The following is a 20,229-nucleotide window of genomic DNA, read 5'->3' on the forward strand; positions in this document are numbered from 1 at the left end:
AACACTGGAGGAGGGCTCCTCCAAGGCTTTCAGACTGGTGGTAAAACAGCCTGTTGCCAGTGAGCCCTTCCCTTTGTGGTGTTGGGAATTCTTCAAGCTGTGCTCTGGCCTGGAATTTCTTTTTAGGCAGCTGATGTTAATCCTACATTAATTTTTACAAATGGATGTTGTAGGTTTTCTGTGCAGAATACCCATCCCAAAAAGAGTTCTGTGAGAAATTAAATTTCCCTTTTCAGATTTCATGCTTGTGGCTAAGATCTCATTGGAGGCACGATTGTTCAGATTATACTGCATAATAGCTAAGTGCAATGTCCCATTCACCCCCTTTTAAGTCCAATCCAGGAGAAAGTCTGTTGTGTCAGCATAGAACTGTGGGGTTTGTTCTTCCTTTTTCATTACTGCCTCCTCCCAGGAGAAAAACAAATGGCTTTATCTACTTCTGAGCCTTATTCCTAGACAGATATGGCAGGATATTCTGCATTGCTTTTGGCCAACCAGTTGCCCATAGTTATGACTGCACAGACGAGTAGCACCAAGTCAGTTTTTTAAATCTAATTTTGTTACACTGCAACCTTCATTTGACTTAATAAAGTACTTAAGTAGAGCTGTTTTCCTTAAAAAAGAGCTGCTTCCTTCCTGTAATTTGATGTAGTTGTATTTCAAATGTAAAGTATTAAGTGGAACAAAATGGCACAATTTTGAGTGTGAACTAAGATGATGTGTGTGATTGGAAATTTTTTATTGCTAATCTGCTGAGCTTCTGTTTAAAGCTCAGTCTTCACCCGACACTCACAGAACCAAGCCTCATTGTGCAGTTTCTTCTGATACTGTTTTAAATCATAAGGTGAAGAAAATGAAGTACACAAAAGTGGAATTCCCATCTCCTCAGGAGGGGCACTCGTCCTGTGGTTTTGTGAGAGCCTTTTTCACCTGGTACTTGTGAGCAGGGGCTGAGCTGGCCCCAGCAGGGGAAGAGCCTGGGCTTGTGTTGGGCATCACAGCAGGGCAGGTGTGTGGGGATGGACAAAAGAGAAGCTGGGCTGCACCAGTGTCTGTGTCACTGTCAGCGCTCCCCTTTGCAGGGGTGCAGGACCCCACCTCAGCTTGGAATTACCAAGCAACCAGTGAAGCACAAAATTATGTCACTTGCTTCAAAGAATGAGAAAGGGATCACTGCACGCTTTCTTAATTGGCTTTTTTCTTTCCTTTTTTATTTCTTTTCTTTCACATTGAGACAAGAACTAGAGAGGACAAAGTGTTAAGAGTGACGAGATTAGAGAATACTGGCTACATTGTTAGTGTGGTGGGACAATGTATTTTTGTAGTGTTAATGCAGTGCTAGATAGAGAAAGGAAGTGGGGAGCTGGGAAAAGGATCCCCTGCTTAGCTTGGCATTGTGGTGGTGCTGGAAATCAGAAATCAAGTAATAGGATTTCACTGTCTGGATCAGCCTCTGGCTGTCTGCAGTATGTTCAGGAAATCACTTCCCATCTCTGCTTCCATTTCCTTGGCTGTCAAATGAGCACAGCGATAACTGCCTCCTCTGAGTGCTCCGGCTGCATTAGAGCAATAAAACATTTGGGAGGAAGGAATCAGAGGTGTGATTTATGAATCCAGCAAGGTCAGGCTGAGCTGCCTGTAAACAGCTGAAGAAATCACAGAATGAGGGGAGAGTCTCCTGAAGCTGAGCAGGCGCTGGTGTACACTGTCCATGCCCAGGACTGCCCAAGGAAGTGAAGCAAATCTCTTCAGCCCTGTCTGAACAGGGGCAGCTAAAACCAAAGTGGTTTTCTTTCTCTTCCATGATGCTTCCTTCAAGCATTTGGTGCCATTGGGTTTTTTCAAAAAGAGGTTTTGCTTGTTCAGTTCTTCTGTGTGGGTGTTTTATTAAGATGCTCTGCATGGGTGTTTCCCTACATATAACTACTTATAACATGATTTTATACGTGAAGGCAATAAAGTAAAGCAACTCAATGAGATAAGATATTGAGATAAACTATGATGAGGAATGTTTATACACCGTAAGAGTCTCCTAAATTTGATAACCATCAGTTCAAGCTAATATACCCCATGGTGCTAAAGAAAGAAAAAAGGAATTGATATTGCAGAAGCTTTTACAGAGAATTTATGAGCACTTTGTGATCAGTTTGTGAAGACTGAAGCATGGCTAGCACTATGCACTTACTTATGGAAATGCTTACTGAGAAATCCCTTGTTGAATTCACACACTGTTTCAGGAAATTAAATTAGGAAATATGAAAATGGGCTTTTAAATTTTTTTTCCATTTATTAGTGTATACTCAGAAGAAGAAAGTGCTGTAATAAATTATCAAACTCCTTTGAGAAATGTGGCTAAATAGACAGTAGCAGTGAAGTGTAGTCCCTGCAAAAGTTCTTGGGCATACTTGCTCCAGTTTCTATGTTACAAGAGAAGTGGGTTAGTATGGACTGGTTTCTGGTAGGAGTTCCCCTTAAGATAGATTTTCACTGTATTTAGGTACTTCCCAGTCAAGACAAGATTTGTAGCATAAATAGATACCAACATGCAGCAGTCACTATCATCTTTCAGAGAGCTGGAAGCTGTTTTCTATGTCAAACCTGATGCATGCACAATCTGATGCTTGTTTCAGGTATTATTTACTGTCAGCATTCCTAAGAAAGTGCTGCTGTGCTGTTCCCTTGCTGGAGAGGCCATCCCTCAGCCCAGGCCACGGCCGTGGATGGCTCCTGTGGTGCTGAACAAGGGAGCTGATGCCTCCAAGGCCCCAGAGGAGCCACACGTGGTCCTGCTCACAGCTGTGAATTGAAATACAAGCAAGTAAGGAGAGCATATAGATAAGAATGGAATGAATTATGGAATAAATTAGCAAGGAATTAAGAAATGGTTGATAGTTGTGAGAGGAGGAAGCCCCCAACACCCAGTGCCAGGCTAAGGTGAGCAGCACTGTTCACATAAGAATAGGGGGGTAAAGGGTTGTGACTGTGCAATTTTTACCTCTACTTTCCACCCTTATCTCCCTATTTACAGACACACAAACTTACAACACAAATTTACAGACACAAAATCTATCTTACATCTCTTGTTCCTTCCGATGGCAGGATTCTCTCTGAAGGTCTCACGTGGCTGTGTGAACAGGAGTCTTGTCTGTCTTCCTGTGTAGTGAAACTTAGTCCTTATATGCATTTTAAAGGTTTCAACGAAAAGCATCAAGAATCAGGAAAATCTTTGGTTGAACAGATCATCATCTAAGTTACAGCTGTGTTGTGCCTTTTTGCCGTGCTGCACCATGAAATCTCCCTTGTATTTATTTCCTGGTGGTTGCATAGTGGAGCACAAAACTCCCCAGCAGAACCTGAGAACTGTGTTTGGAGGGTTTCCTTATCACACCCAGCCAGGGAGCCTTGATCTGGTTCTCTAAATGAAAGTCCAGTAATTGTGAGAAAGGAGGGGGTGGATCAGGCTTTGGACGTGTGATGGGTTTATTTCATTTAAAACACTATCCTGAAATTAATTCTAATGATTATTAAATAGCCTCAATAATTTCAGGCTGCAGCCAAGACAAAGCTGGCTGCGTTTGTGTTAGGAGGATTATTCAGCTGTTTCAGCTGCTTTTTTATAAAAGCATCTCGCAGTTAGTCACTTTCATTTAATGGTGTTTTGCCCTATTAAGTGTCATCAAAGTGAAATTTTCTTGTATGTTTGCCCAATGTACTTCATGTTTTTATCTTTACTGTTTTCTCTTTGTTTGCTTTAAGGGGGGTTGATTTCAGGTTCCATCAGTAATTGTAGGAATTGCTGCTGCTTCATTAATGATTTGCAGATCATGGCTTTCATATTTACTACTTCCACCTCCCTCTGCAGCAACACTGAGCACTTGCTTGGTTCCTTTGGGTGCTGCAGAGCAAAGACGCTTTGGGCTGAAGACCAGTAAAGAGAAAACAGCTCCTCGTATCTCCGCTCACTGGCAGTAGTTTTTGCCCTAAGGCAAGGTGGCAGTGGCCTGTCCTCACAGCTGGAGGCAGCTGAACATGATCAGTAGAGGCAATAGGAGTATCTGCGTGACAGATCAAGGGACAGGCTGTGTTCATACTCCTGGTGTATGTGGTGTTAGGGAGCTCTCCAGCTGCCAGCAAGTGACCTGAGTAATGCTGTCAGAGCTCTCCAGGGAGAGATGGGAGCACTGCATACCCAACCAAAAGGTGAAGGGAAAGCAGAGGCTCCCCATGCTTTGTTGAAAAGAACACAGGCTCCTTCTGATCAGTGTTTGAAGTGGAAGCATTCCCAGGATCAAGCAGCCTGGGTTTTGACCTTTCTGCATGGCTGTTTACCAAATTTGTTTGTGATTTCTCCAAGCCACCTCTCCACTCACTTGCACTGCAGCATCTCCATCTGTGCCTAGGAGGGCTCTGATGCCAGACTTCATGAGGGCATTGGTCACAGGCTGTAATTTAGACATTAATACTCTCTCAGCAATAAAACCATTACTTGGATCTCCCCCAGGGAATTGTCTGGTCCTTTTGTATGAGCACTCCTTTGTTCTCATCTCACTTTTAACAGTTGTCTTGCTAAAGCATTGTTTTGGTGAATCATATGTATCAAAATGTGTTTTCCTCTTTCCTGTTCTCCCACTTGTCTGTGCTTTTTGTCTTCTTGTTAGTCTTATTTAAATGTCTCCACTTTTGTTTCCCTTTAAATGTCTGAATAATTAGCAGCAGTGGGCACAGAAAGATTTCAGTCGATGTGAGCTGTATTGGTAAGTGTTTGACATGGCTTAATGAGTAGAGGAGGGGGGACAGTGGGGAGAGACTTTATTCAGCAGCAGCTTTGCAGCACTTCCTCAGTTTCCTGTTCGTAGGGAGAGCTTTCAGTCAGCTTTTCCAGCGTTCCTCTCATTTTTAAATGCATGTTTCCCAAATCTGTTCCACAGGTGCCAACGAAAAAGCTGAAGAAATATGAGAGAGAGTACCAAACAATGCGAGAGAGCCAGCTGCAGCAGGAAGATCCTATGGACAGATACAAGGTAGGGAGCTGCTAAATGGAAATTTGGTGAATCCCACAAGGAGTGAGCTGTCTCCAGCAGTTAAGCAGAGGTGTGTGTACCATGCTCACCTTCCTGGCATGTGCCAAGGCAGACCTAAGGGAAGTAAAAGTGAACTCATCCCCTTTCTTGAATAAGCACTTTGAAACTCTAGACTTAGTCTTTTTTTCCAAAAATATTTCAATCACAATTTTTAACTCTTAAGACGTCTGCAAGTAGCCACATATAATATTTTTCTTCTTTCAGTTTATATGTTTGTAGGTAACTCTCCTGCTGTTGCACTTTTACGGGAGATCTTCATGAGCCGCAGAAACAAAGGGTGATTCAGCTACAGACACAGAAAGGAGAAAATACACATTGTTCTAGTGCAAGCTGTGTGCAATGGCATCCACAGAGACTTTGGAAGATGAACTCTTCCTTGGCTGATACAATCCTTATTATTCATTCCTGTTTATACCAAGCTTCAGTAATTTTTTGTTAAGATAATACCTATTATGGTGGGACCCAGAGCTCCTCTGGGGTCCTGAGGTACTGCTGCAATAGAGTTAATAGTGATGGATATTCCTCTTTAAAGGAGCAGAGAAATAAGGTTGAGTCGTTAATATGACAGCTTGATAGTTCACTGAAAAAGAACAGTTCTACAATTTCAGGTCAGCTTTGCTTATCTCTACAATGTATTTGCTTCCATTGTCACAGCTATGTTCTGTTGCCATAGATTTTGTGTGCTGGAGGCTCTGTCTCTGGGCACAGACGTTACTGAGAGTTTGGGAGCCTGTTATTCCTCACTCTGTTTTGAACAATTCAGTTTGCTCTAGGTGAAGCTGCCAGGGCTGAAGCACTTTACTGCCCACTGCCCAGGATAGCTGGGAACTGACATTTCCTACATATCCTTGTACTGTTTGCCTGCTGTTCTTCATTGTGCCTTAATATGTTAGTGCCATTATGGTTGCGATGGAGTCTTCCAGGGGTGTGGAGGGGTGAACAATCACACAGAGTGCAACAGGCTTGACATGGCCTGTAAACATAAGAAAAGTGCAGAGTATGGAAATCTGTGGTGAAAGAGTGTGCCTTAATTCATAAATGTGACAAAGAAAACTTACAGGTATGAAGTCAAACTGACTCTTTTTTTTTTTTTTTTTAAGCATTTGTCTGTGAGAAAATTATATTTTAAGTGTAGGTTTTTTGCTGTCAAAGGGTGGAGATTTTATTGTTTATGAGACTTGGGAGTGCTGTAGCTGCTGTAGAGCCAATAGCAAGTATGACCTATTTGGAAAAAACCACAACTGGCTGCTAATTAACTTTTAAGTGTTTTCCTAGTGGTTCACTTATACTGTGGAATTAAAATAATGCTTAGGAAACAAATAAGGGTTCTTAAAAGCTCGGTGGAAGCATATTAACTAGTTAATCCTGGTCAATGCACAGTGAAGAACATTATCCCAAGCTGCAAATGAGGATATAGGAAGTGACTCTTGGACCACTGTTGATGTGAGTCACTGTCACAGTCAAGATCACAGGCCAGGGTTTTGGATTGCGCTTCTGAAATTCACTGTGGATTTTTTTATTAAGCTGTATTGGGTCTGATCCTCTTAAGGATGCTGTGAATAAAGAGTCCCTGTAATAGGTTAGTTGCATATTAACTTCAAAGTCTGGACACATTCTTCAGTTGATGGGTGTCATGGAAAAATGCTTGTAAATGTTCTTTGTTCCTTGACTTGCTTGTTGGATTTTATTGATATGTGAAGTTGAGGTTGATAGGAACTGACATTTCAGGAGTGTTTCTAAAGGGCAGCAAGAAAATGTCACTTGTGTGGATCCTCTCAGGCAGCACGTGGAGAGCCAACCTTGCTTTTTTTGTCCTTTCGGGGAGCACTCTGCAGCCTGCATGGTCAGGGATGCATTTCATTTGGGCAGCACCTGTGCAGGGCTTCAAAAAGGCAGGCTTGGCTTGGGAAAGGACAAAAGCTAGACTTGCCTACAAGCACAGCACTGTTGTCAGCTCCTGCTCTGTGGACTGTGCCCCACAGCCCTACAACCTTGTAATTTTTACAGTTTCCCTTCCCAAAAGTGAGGTTTTTGCTGCCTAGGAAGGGAATGCTTCTTGGATGGGATCACTGGAATAGAGATCCCTGCAGATTGTTCCTCATATGGGTCGAGAAGGAAAAGAGCTTTAAACCAGTTGATAGTTTTTAGCTGTAGTTTTTAGAGTTGTTGTTACCAGCAGAAATTTGTCAGGCCCACAGAGACACAGTGATGCTGTGTGATGGATGTCTGAGTAAGACACCTCCCTGTGACACAGCCCTCAGAGGAAGTGCCTTGCTGGCCTCTTTGAGAGAGAGGGAGATGGGCTGGTTTTGCAGTGTCAGGCCCAGTAACCAGTTGTGTTTGCCTGACTGGTTAAATTCATGTGCTCCCATGAGCTGTGTTAAACACGCAGCAATTCCTGCCCAGCACATATTTTACATGTTATGATTTGATTTACCAGAAGAGCAGTATTAAAGAGTGCCATTATTTTTGGTATTTGTTTCATTCTGTACTTACAAGTATTATTTAGGAAAAGGGCAAGTTTTTCTAGACATGTTTTAACTTAATTTTCCATTGCTTATAACAAATTACCATATTTTTGTCAGATTTTTAAAAGGTGCAAAAGTGAAATATATTCTAAATTGTTGTTTGTCACCAAATTTCATTACTTTTAGTTAAATTACAAATTCCCTATAGAAGCTAGGAAGAAAAGTGAGTCATATGTGTAGAAAAGATAACAATATATTTCAGGTTGATGTTTTTCTAAATATTATGGAGTTTTATTTCTGTGTTTGAGAATGCCTCATGTAACAAGATTTGGGTTGACTTGATGAGAAAATTCCAGAAGTGAGCCTGGGAACTGATTTAAAATAAAGAGGATATAGTTGTTCCAAGAAGGGCTGGAGTTTTGCAAGCAGATGCTGCTGTCCTGTTCCACCTTGTTGACCTCCTTGTGCAATGGAGAAGTTGTGTAAATAAATGTGTAATTTGGACATAATAGCCTTCTCTGTAAAAGCTTTCTCTGTGTTTTGAAGGGGAAGCAAAAATCAATACACTGGTCGTTTTTATTCAGTCATGGCAACTGAATGTTAACCATAATGAGGAAAATCATGATGACTTTTCTTGTGGGACAGTGTCTGTTGTTTCTTTAAAAATTGTGCTGGGGCACTTTGGGGAATGCTTCTCCAGAGTCAGCAAACAGAAAACACAACTGCCTCCAGGAGCTTCTGTGTTGCTTACCATGAGAGGCTTTCCTGGATTGCTTGCTGTAAAAGCTTCTCGGGTTTCTAGGTGGAGGTTCAGAGGATTCTCCTTTGGAGCTCCTCCAATATCAAGAGCCCTTTCCATTGGGTTTATGAAGACCTCAGTTTGCTCACATCCAGAAAGTGGATCTTAATCAGTGTTTTCATTCCATCACTGAGGAGCTGTTCACACTCAGAGGTCTGAGGTTTGGATGTCTTGATTTAACCCAGCCAGCAACTCAGGCAGCTGCTTGCTCACTCCGCCACAAGCAGGATGGGGGAGAGAATCCCCAGAGGAATAGTGACAAAACTTGTGTGTTGAGATGAAGACAGTTCAGCAGATAAAGCAAAAGAAGGAACTCAACCACCCCTTCCCACGGACAGGTAGCTGTTTAGCCATCTCCAGGAGGGCAGGGCTCCATCACATGTAGCAGTGACTTGAGAAGACAAATGCCATCACTCCAAAGGTCCCCCCTGCTTTCTCCTTCTCCCTGCTTTACATACTCAGCATGATGCCATATGGTCTGGGCTGTCCCTTGGGATCAGCTGTGCTAGCTGTGTCTCCTCCCAGCTCCCTCACTGGTGAGGAGCTACAAGAAGCAGAAAAAGGCCTTGGCTCTGTGCAAGCCCTGCTCAGCAATAACCAAACCACTGTCTATCCTATCAACACCTTTTCCAGCACAAACCCAAAAGGTACTAACCACCGTGAAGAAGACTAGCCCTACCCAAGCCAAAGGCAGCACAGGATGTTGCTGAACAGAAACAGAATTGCTTAACGAGGTTGGTGACTCATTACACCCCACTTGAGTACAGCACAGAGAGGATGCATCATGGTCACTAATCTCCTCAGGAATTGCTCCTTGGTGCAGCCTGGAAGGAGCAGAGGGTGGAGTTCAGCCTTGCAGTCATCCTGAACTGAGGCTTGGCTACTGCTTTCAAGTTTGTCATCTTCTTTCCACCCACTGTGTGATGGAAGCTGGAGCATCTGTCTCTAAAACACGTAACAAAAAACACAGTGAAGAATAAGCAACCTTTTTGTTTTTTGTATTAGAAATTTCTTTATATCCTGTTTTCACTGTCTTTACACCAATGGTTGAAAGCAGTATTTGGTCTGTGACTTTACAGGAGGTAAGTTGATTTGTGTTTGTGTGTACCAGCTTTGTTTGTCCTCTTTGGAAATGCAGTATCCTCCTTTTAAAAGCTAACCTAAGTTCACCAGCCACCTTCAGTAACCAGGAGGAGGAACTTGGGAAAGAGGGATCTGTTACTTTATGACTGTAGAAACCGGGCAATACTGAGGAGAAGGAAGTGGTTGTCATAGTAAATGTAGTGTTGTGGAGAGGAGGCAGGAAGCTGTCTGTTTACACCAGGGACAACTAGCAGGTCTGACTGGTTGGCTGATGCCAGTTACAAAGTGCTGCCTCTGATGTGAGTCCTGCTGTGACAGACCAGCTTTGTCATTGTGAGCATATTTCATAAAACTCTAAATATTTCACAGCCTATGGAAATAGTTTGCTGCATGTGAAGAGCATTGTTTGCTCTTTCTGTCTTTACTGTGTCCTGTTAGTTTTTATGTAGACTTAGGTAGACTTAAGAGTTTCCTCCTGAGAAGGGAGGGCGTTTTACACTGCTGGACCTGGGGGGAGGAGCTGAAAAAGACAAACCAGCTAATCGGGCATACTGCCCTGGGTGGAGGAAGAGTAAAGGTGGTCCTGTGAGAACCTTTCAGCTGGACATTCAGAGTTTGGTGAATGAGCTAAAAACATCTTCTAGCTATTGACTGGATGCCCAAGGTAAGAGATCTTTAACTCACTACCAACATGCCATGTAAATTCTAGTTTAAGAGGAGGATAGTGCATTTCCAAGCACAGAGCTTGCTTACCCACTTGTCTGCGAATGCAAAGCAGAAACTCTCAACCTCACACTGTGTGCCTTGCTTTGCAGACACTGAAGCTTTTGGCAAAGACATAGCAAAAATGGTAAAACCAACTCGGTTATTTTGTGAAAGTCATAAGAATTTGGTGCTTTCTTCCTCTAAGCAACATCCCTGTGAAAAGGTGTCGGTGCTGCAGAACCTGGTCTGACTCAGGTCTCAAGTTTTAGGTGAACTTAGGTCACTTTCTGACGACTGGCAGAGCTGTGTTCATAAAAACAGCATTTCTAAGATGGTCTGAACAAAATACAGGAATAAAGATGTGTTAAAGATTGTTATTAGTATTACCATTATTGGCTGCAATTTGGTTTTACACTTTAAAGCTTATATTACATTTATAGAAAAATTTTACTTTAATTTTTAAAATTCCTTGTCCCAGACAGACTAAAGTGCATTTTAAAATAAGATAAGACCCCCAAAGTTGAGTGTGTTTTAGCAGTGGTTATTTTAATTGTGTTAAGATAAAGGCATTTAATTTAGCTTCTGTACAAAACAAATTACTCAAAGTAATCTTTTGGAAGGGAAACCGACTTACTTCCCTGTACAGGGCAGTGCCTATTCTAGTTACACAATGGGGTCACATTAACAGGAGAAAATTTGTAGAGGTTCCACTTCCTGCCACAGAGGAAGTTCCCACAGAGAAGAGACCTTTTTTTTCCATCCTCTTAGAGTGCCTGGTTTTGTTTAAGACAAATATGCAAAATCTGCTTGCAACAGAAATAAAAATTGCAATTTCATAGTTGAGTGTTTGGAAAGAACAAAATATCTGAGCATAGCTGGTGAGTAGGGAAGCAGTGAGAACAGGTAAATAACATACTTATGCAAGAAATCACATTTTGTAGGATGCATCTACTGAACAACTCTTGAAAAACATTGTAAGTGCTAATATATGTATTATTATATATCATTGACTTTTACTAACATCATTTGGACTCTCACTGTTTTGTTTTGAAGAACATAAGTTACCTTTAGGTGAGAATAAGTCCTTTTTGAAATCGCAGCATATAGGTTATTGTTTTTCCACCTGTGAGTTTCCATATAAATGTGGTGCTTTTCCTTGAATTTCCATACTGCTGAGATTCCCTTTGAAGCCTGTTTTGATATGGAAGATATACAGTGAAAAACAGCACAGTTTTTTTCTCTTGAAATCCATTTGGAGGAAGGCACCTCTGTCTGTCCCACCTGGCTGTGTTCTTCTGAAAATGACGACTTGTATTTGATGTTGAACCCCTAGAAGTCTACTGACCCACAGGCATCTTTCAATTATGGTTCCATTTCTCAACTCTAGAACAATAGTCAGAGATTTCTAAAAGATATTAATTATTGTTCATTCTCCTGTTCCTTCACCTTGTGTGGTTAATGCTCCAGATAGTCATTTCTGCCTGTGTGGAGTGGGTAGGGAGAGCAGCGAAGCAAGAGTCTGCAGCCTCCAATTGTCCATTTGTGTTCCTGTCACTGCCCCAGCAGGTCCTGGGCTGTGCTCAGGGATGAGCTCCCCTCTCCACCTGGCACTGTAAGGTACACACTGGTGTCACTGGCACGAGTTACAGAGCAGTGCACAAATGGTGAGACAGGATGTACGAGCTGTAGGGAGTTCCCTGCTAAATGCTGTTCTTTGCTGCTCCTGCAGAGATGGGAAGTTGGCACTGCATCACCTACAAAGTGGACTATTTTTATGGATCCCTGCTGACAGAATTTTGTAAAGTGGAGCAGGACAGCTTTCTACTTTGCTTGGAAGCATTATTTCGAGTAACTCTTAATTGGTCCCTGTTCACTGCTGCTAGGTGGGATTTTATCTGCCCGATTTCTTTAGATGATGAGCAAGCAGAAACCAAGTGCTTTTGTGGAGAGGTCAGTGTTTATTTTTGACAGGGAAACACTACAATCAGTGTGTTCCTTGCACAACACAAACCAGTGGGATGTAAGTGGAATAGCTGCATTTGCACTGCTGGCTTAATTCACTGTTGTTTCCCAGAGCAGCAGTCCTGTCTTAATGTGCACTTTTGCCTTCTCAGTGTTTGGCACACACCATGCACTTACTCATTGTTCTTTATGAGGATTAATTTCCTTTCCTGGTTGTTCCTTTCTTTCCACAGAGGGAAAACCGCAGGCTCCAAGAAGCAAGCATGAGGCTGGAGCAGGAGAATGATGACCTTGCCCATGAGCTTGTAACAAGCAAAATTGCCTTACGGAATGACCTGGACCAGGTAATGGTAACAGAGCTGGGGCCAGCTCCGGCTTGGCAACAGCAGCTGGAGGAGCCCTGCTTTGTGCTCAAGTGAAAGCATGAACACATTAAAAGTGTAATTATTTTTGCCTTTATTTTCCTGACAACCTCACTCTTAGCTGCACTCAGCTGTATTTCCATGTGCCATTGCAGGCATTCAGTGGGGTCTGGCCAAGACTGATTCCATCTTCTCTGTTGGGGATTGTTTAGAAAATGTAGGCCTTAACCTTTAGACAGATAGCAAAGAATGACCGTTTCCTTGAAAAAGGTGTCACATAGTTCTTGGGAGATTAGTTTCAAGGGAAGTTGCATTGCAAAATGTCTGTGTGGATCTGTTTTTCACAGCACTTTTAGTACAGCCAACAAAATACAGAGATAATGAAGTGGCACAGCACCAAAAATTCAACAGGCTGCTGGGTGTTCACTGATAACTGCTCATGTTCCCTGTGGACACTGGAATATGGAAGGCAGCAGCATTCAGAGCCCTCTGCCCCAGACACAGTGGTTTTCAGAGAGCCACACATTCAGCCCTCTCTTTCTACACTGTAGGTGCTTGGAGAAACTGGAATGAACACAAAAAAGGAGGAAAGATTTGTAGTTTCTTCAAAGCATATCTTAAATATCCTTGTAATCCCCAAATACTTTTGTTCTGAGATGTTAATCTCATCAATTTTCCATTCTTGCACTATTTGTTTTCCTTTCTCCCTACAGCCTTACACACACTAAGCAATGAAGAAATCCTTAATCCATCTCTTCAGTCATAGAGATGGTGGAGCTGGTTCTGGTGCCCTCAAACACCACTAATATCCTCCTTAATCACTATTACTGTGGCACAGAGATAAGCTGATACCACCACAGTGGTAGAAAATCAAACTTCAGCTCAGAGACAAGTTCTGCATTGTTACTTGTTTCAAATGCCCTTTTCCCTCCTGTAATTTCAGCAAAGTCAGTGTTAATTGGCCACAACCATTTCCTGTCTGGACCTCATTACTGAGCAGGAAGGGTGGTGAGATGCTTTCCCAGCTGGGGAGGCCTGCAGAATACATCCAAACATTGAGAAATGTTTGGATATATTGGCATTTCTCTCCTGATGATTACTGAGGACAGTGCTCACAAAAACAAAGCATTCCCAGTATGTGTCACCAAAAGCTTGGTCCTTCCAGAGAAAATTATATTCTCAGTTATCAGGTTTCTTCACGTAATACTTATTTGCACTGATAAACCATTTTTGTGGTGGTCCTGTTTGTCTCTTACACTTGCCTTTGCCTGAACACTTTGTAGGGTACAATGCAGACACCTAAGTATTTCACAGTTATGTTTTCCCTGCTCACTGATTAAAAAATGGGATGAGTTATTTGAAGTTAGACAGTAGGTAAATCATGCTGCCCTCCCTTAGATTAATATTGGTCCCATCAAAAATATTCTATACATCACTGTTTGTGCTAGGACATAGTATCTGTGGTTAAGTGCCATCTGAGCATAGGTAAACAATTGGCCAAAGCGTCCTTTTGCACAGGTGTTGAAACACAGTGAAATAATTTAGTAAATAGCTAACTGAAAGGGGGCTTTCATATCAAAAAGTTATGTGAGCCATTAGAGGCCATGAAAAGGTAATGCTAAAACCTGAACCTCGTGTTTTTCTGAGCTGTACATCTCAGTGTGTTTGTACTAGCACAGAGAACTTCTGATTTACACAAGTGTCTCTGATTCTAGGCTGAAGACAAAGCAGATGTTTTGAACAAAGAACTTCTCCTGACCAAACAGAAGCTAGTGGAGACTGAGGAAGAGAAAAGGAAGCAGGAAGAGGAAACTGCTCAGGTAAGGCATTCTCCAGCTTTTCACAATTAGTTAGTAAATGCAAGAAAAACGATATGCAGAAAAGTGTGGTTGTGTTGCAATTGTGAAAAGGATTTTGTGCTCAAAATGCAGATTCAATTAAAAGTTAGAGTGCCAGGGTAATTTTTTTTCCATAGTATAGTTTTCATTGGTATTCTTTACTTGAGCTCTGAATGTTTAGTTTTTCATAGCTTATCCTCTTATCCAAGTATTCTATCAATTGTTATCACTGGTGGTGAGCAATCTCAGCTAAGGAGATGTGACCAGGCCTCTTAAACATCTAAATGAAGGAGCTGGAGGAGTTGTTGCCTTGTAAGAGCCCATTCTGGATTCAGCTGCTGGATCACTTAAATAATGTTCCTGCCTGAAGCCAGCAGCAGAAGAACAGGGGTGGGGGTTGGGAGAATCTTGATGACTAGACTGGGCTTCGTACTCAGCTGCAAAATACTTAGTCTTTGTTCTGTAATCCTATATATCTAACATGTACGTTTCAAAAGCAATATCCTGATTTTTAATTTTGCTATTTGGCAACAGTGACTGCAACAATTAATGTTAATTCATTGTGTCTCTCTAAAATAGAGCTTTCAGTTTGCTACAAGTAAGGCAGTGAGGTTTTTTTCCTACTGAAAGGGCTCTCCAAGTGGAGTGGTTGTGAAGGAGGCATGAGTTAGCTGTGTTTTCACTCAGTGCCACAGACACAAACAGATTTTTTTTCTCCTGTTATGGAGATGACAGTGTTGAGAGATTCTTCTTCTTCCATCTCCAACAAACAATCTGGTCAAAGCTGCTGTGACAGTGTGCAGAAAAACCAAAACCAAATCAGTAACCCCCACTTAATAGTGATGCTTTTCTTTATGTTCTGTGGACCATGATGTACCACCATTTAACACAGAGAGCAGGAATTCAGTTACAGGAGAATTCTCTAACCAGAGATAAAGGGTCACAGTAGAGACTTCTTGGTTATAACTGATATTATCAGTATTTGTAAACTGAGTAAATCAGACACTTGTCTCAGAACTGGAATTTCATAAGAAACAGCTGAAGAGCCGTTGTAAACACAGCGAGACACAAGGAAAACAGTCTGCTGACATATTTTGAGAAGTTCTGTCAGTGTACTGTGTAACTTCTCTCCTTCAATTCCTAGCTGAAGGAAGTCTTCAGGAAGCAGCTGGAGAAGGCAGAATCTGAGATCAAGAAAACCACAGCCATTATTGCAGAGTATAAACAGGTACCATTCCAGAGACCCTTTCTCATATTTCTTCATTCTACCTGTTACAAGAGCTGAATTTTCAGCTTTGCAGATCTTGTCCTTGAAACAATCTCCACCTTTCAGGCTTTCAGAGAGCAATGTTGTAATTTGTCATAAATCTTCTTGTGGCTTTCCTAATAGTCTCCTAATTAGGCAGGAATAACCTGTCTTTCAGTTAATTTTAGTACTGTAGGGTGAATGCTTCTGTACTTGGTGACATAATGCAGTACATAAATGCAGTACATATGCAGACATAATGCATCATAAACCAACTCATCCATAAAACGTCCCTGTTTCTGTATTCTGGTTCTGTATTGAATACTGCTGGGGTTTTGTCATTCACAGCAGCAGTGGAGTTGTTAAGGGGGAATGCATATACTGAGTGAGGCAGAATTTAAGAAATGTTGGTTCTAGCAAAAAAACATTGTTAAAAAGGACACAGATTTTACTTTAATATAATAAGCTTGAGCTAAGAGACTGCTTTCTCTGCTCCAGATTTGTTCCCAACTGAGTACCAGGCTGGAAAAACAGCAAGCAGCCAGTAAAGATGAGCTGGAAGTTGTGAAGGTGAGAACAATGTCTCTGCATAGGGGATATTTCTAACACAAGTGTTGCTGAATGCCAGGGATACAGAACAAAATGTGAACTGAAGTTCAAGTACATCAATAGCCCCACATGCATTTTTCAGCAGATGAATAAACAAGGAAAGGGTTTATTTCCTTTCATGGTTCTTTATCTTGCATCAGACAGTATGGAACTCTCTAACTGAAGTGCATTTAGTACCTGGCTTCTCTTTTTGCTGTTAAAATACATACCTCTAGTAAAAAATGTAGAGAAAACAGTATTTACTTGAGTGTTTTGATTAACTGGAAAAAAAAAAAAAAAAGAAGACCCTGTAGAATACAAAACATGTTGTTTCTCAAATGTGCACACTTGAGATTGGAATTGGCCAGACTGGACAAAGTTTATATATTTGGGTTTCTGTAATTTAAGTAGAATTGGTTTAAGTAATTAAACCAAATGGCACTGCTAGGGCCATCCTCAGAATTTCCACAGGGGCTCCTCACTCTTCTCTTCCTCTCTCTTCCTCAGCAGGAACACATACAGGAGAGTTTAAAATTTCCTGATAGGTGGTAATAATAATAATAAATATATAAATAAATAAATAAATTCTGAGTAGGCAGAGTTATTTACCCTCTGCTGTAGCTTCTACATATTTCTTTAGTACTCAAGCTGAACTGGATTTGTTACTTTTTAGTGATTTTTTTAAATGTTTTGATAATAACATAAAATAATTCTAGGATCGATGTTCCTATATTCTGCTCAATATAGCTCAATATCCTGTTTTAGTCTGTGCAAGCCAAGCCAGCTGCTTCATCTCCTTAGATTTAATTTACTCTTCTGAGTTGTGCTGACATAATTACAAAACTTTGGTAGCAAGAAGAGTCTAATATAGGAGCAAAGTCTCTGTGCTTAGAGCATACTAAGTAGTAGATTTTAGGAATTTTTATACTGGTTAACATACCCTGGAAATTGTTCATGAACTACTCAAATTCTTTTCATGCCAATTATAAAAACTGCAGTACTAGATGGTCTGAGATTGAGGCAGTCTGACAAGTAAAATTGCTCTTCTAGGAAGTACAGCAACTCCTGTAACATGGAATAAGAATGAGCTTTCTGGGTATTTCAGGGTAAAGTGATGGCCTGCAAACACTGCAGTGAGATTTTCAGCAAGGAGGGGACACTGAAGGTGCCTGCTGTAAGCACGGACAACAAAGGCATCGAAACAGATGATGAGAAGGATGCACTGAAGAAGCAGCTGAGAGAGATGGAGCTGGAGCTTGCACAGACCAAACTGCAGCTTGTGGAAGCCAAGTGCAAAATTCAGGTACGTGGAATCCAAGTACAGCAGGGTGATCACCTTAACCTCATGCTAAGTCCAAGATTATTCTGAATCATACAAAAAATTGTTCCAAAAGGGAGCACATACCTGTATATCTGAACTTTCAGGAAAAAAAAACTGCCTTAGAAAGAAAATTATTATTTTATTTGTGTCTAAATATCTTGTGCTGTTTCAGCAGTTTCAGTGTCTTCTCTCCCCAGTGCCTGGGAGATTGCGAGGGAAGTGCTGGACTGCAGGGACTGAGTGTGAAGATGGTTCTTTGTTAATTAATTAGGTTTTGATCAGTTCTGACTATTCTGCTTTCTTAGGAGCTGGAGCACCAGAGAGGAGCCCTTATGAATGAAATCCAAGCTGCCAAAAACTCTTGGTTTAGCAAAACCCTGAACTCTATCAAAACGGCTACAGGCACGCAGGCAGCGCCGCAGCCGCCCCTGCCTCCCCGAGAGGGCAGCACATAGTTCCAGCCACAGCCGGCTCAAGAGCACAAAGAACAACACAGCTGAAACTTGGAGGATTCTTCCAGTGGTCTCTCCTCCTGGGCAAAGGACAGTGAGGCAGAAGTGCAGGCTTGAAGTGAAATTCTTCAGTGTTTTTCATTCATTTTCTGATGTGACCCTTTTCAAAGGGGCGGGAAAAAAAAAAAAAGTCCTGGTTTATGTTGAATTCCTACTTCCCCCATACTGCCTTGCTGAAAGCCACGTTCTGATACCTTCATACTTTTACACTTTATTTTATATAACTAGATGTTAAATAAATATTTCAAAACTAGGTCTTTAATACGCATCTAATTTGAAATTATTTTTGTCTTGCATAGAAGGTTTTTCTTCTTCTGGAGGAAGAGAAAGAATGGCAAATGTACAGTACTGCAGCATAATCTCTCCCTAGAAAGCACAGTGTAAGACATTGAGGATACCTTAGGCCCTGGGACCATCTCAGAATTTTATCACAGCAACTGCATCCTGCAGAGAAGCACTTTTTGTAAAGCTTAGGCCATAGCAAAGATAGGCTTGTGCTCTCCTGGCTCAATTGCTACGAGCTTCCCTTACAACTTCTTCGTTTGGATTGGTTTTTCTTCAGAAATACAAATAGTGCAGTTTTTGTAACAATGTTGTTTAAAGGCTGTTTACAGCCCATCTGGAATTTAACATAAAGTTCCCTAATTCTCTTTTTAATTCATGTTTATATTAAGAATTCCAAGGAATAATTCCTTCCACTGGGCTAAAGGGAAAATTGTTTTGACACTTATTTGATGTTTCTGCTGAGAAGCAGAGTGGAGACCTTGCATGGTTTTGACCTTTTGTAAATCCTGTGCAATAAAGGGTAGGTTTTATGAATAAAAGTAATGAAAGCCTTGCCCTGGGTCTATATTCGGATTCCAATTTTGCCACAGAAATGAGGTATCAAAAAAAAAAAAAAAAAAAACACCCAAGAGGCTTATGCTGCACTGATGAATAAAATACCATAGAAAAAAGATCTGTTTGCTAGAAATGTTTGGTTAGGAAACACTTTGTTGGTATTACTTATTTTTATAAAAACAAGCATTTTCAAGTGGAATACAAGCCCTAGACTTTCCTGTGGGGGTGGACTTCTCTGGTGATTCCCAAACCTGTCTGGTTGTTTTATATCTCTTAAGGTAAGAAAGTTCAAAAGCATTTGTTTTGACTAAACATAAAGTGTTCATATAAATACTTATTTAATGGAAAATTAAACTATTGCTTGAACTGATGGAATATTTTTTTAATTATATGTGTCATGTCTGAAGATGGTCTTACAGGTAAATGTCATTGCTGGCCTAAATGTTGTGTATTAATTGTTTCATTTACAAGATTTTTCCAGGGACACTAGTTCTGTTTTGATTTTTTTCTTTTTTTAATTCTAAGGAATGCCATACATTGTCGGTTTTGTACAATAAAATTTAATAATACCCATCTTGTGCTTTCTTGTCAAGCATAATTGTCAATTATTTTCAACAGGGTAGTACAAATTTAATGTTACCAGTGCCAAAGGAAAAATTCCAAAAGGCAGTCAGCTGATAAAAGAAGAGATCAAAATAGAATCACCATCCTGACACAATTCTCTCTTCTAAGAATGAGGGGTTAAAAAACTTTAATATTTTAAAATGTACCTTCAAGAACAGTGACTATCTGGAATTATTAATACAGCGAGAAACAAAAGGAGGAAAAACAGATGGTATTTCTTTTGCAAATGTTATCAAAGGTCTTTTTCCCTTGTCACTGTCTTGCTCATAATATTTGCATAAGTGTTTCCATTCTCCGGACTGACTAAGCCCAGTGTTAGTCATTCACTTACCAGTTCTGCTTCACATTCATAATGTGAATCTGAATTCATAATAAATCTGAAGTGACATTTAAGGATACCTGGTGAAGATCTGATTGTTGCATTTGAGAGTACTGTGCCCATGAGAAAGATTGGTTGTTTGACAAGTGTCTAAATGTCTCATTTCATTTAGCTTAAATCATACGTACAAGTGGATTTAAAACCATGATTGGAAAAGTTCAGTAAGAATGAGTAAAGAAATGTGTTAGGCTGTGATTCCCTGAGCAGATGAGTTATGAGTTCACTCCTGCTCATCCCTCCAACCCACCATTGTACAGTCCTGTCCCTTGTCCTTGTTGTAGTATGTACTGGAGATAATTAAAAACAGCAAAAAATGCTGTGGGTGGATGTATCCCACTACAGTTCATCTTTTGTCAAGTGAATGAGTTAAATCACCTCAAAGGGTCCAGTGAGCAGATCATGGGAGTGGGACTTCCCAAAG

General features: G+C 40.9%; 1 protein-coding gene across 8 annotated transcripts in view; it reads left to right on the plus strand.

Annotated features, from left to right (window-relative positions):
- Positions 1-19,378, plus strand: part of RABGAP1L (RAB GTPase activating protein 1 like) — a 231,396-nt gene extending 212,018 nt beyond the window's left edge. For 5 of the 8 annotated variants that reach the window (XM_072932816.1, XM_072932818.1, XM_012575124.5 and 2 more), the window contains 7 exons: positions 4,929-5,021; positions 12,332-12,442; positions 14,176-14,280; positions 15,443-15,526; positions 16,043-16,114; positions 17,238-17,435; positions 17,759-19,378. In XM_072932816.1, the coding sequence (XP_072788917.1) occupies positions 4,929-5,021; positions 12,332-12,442; positions 14,176-14,280; positions 15,443-15,526; positions 16,043-16,114; positions 17,238-17,435; positions 17,759-17,908 (813 nt within the window). In that variant the 3' untranslated portion in view covers positions 17,909-19,378. Of the gene's footprint in view, positions 1-4,928; positions 5,022-5,285; positions 9,431-12,331; positions 12,443-14,175; positions 14,281-15,442; positions 15,527-16,042; positions 16,115-17,237; positions 17,436-17,758 lie in introns of those variants that run through there. The other 3 variants (XM_072932817.1, XM_072932820.1, XM_030279550.4) reach the window with 2 other exon arrangements.
- Positions 19,379-20,229: the final 851 nt, after the last annotated feature.

This window comes from Taeniopygia guttata, chromosome 8 (genome assembly GCF_048771995.1).
Source record: "Taeniopygia guttata chromosome 8, bTaeGut7.mat, whole genome shotgun sequence".
Classification (NCBI taxonomy): Eukaryota; Metazoa; Chordata; class Aves; order Passeriformes; family Estrildidae; genus Taeniopygia; species Taeniopygia guttata.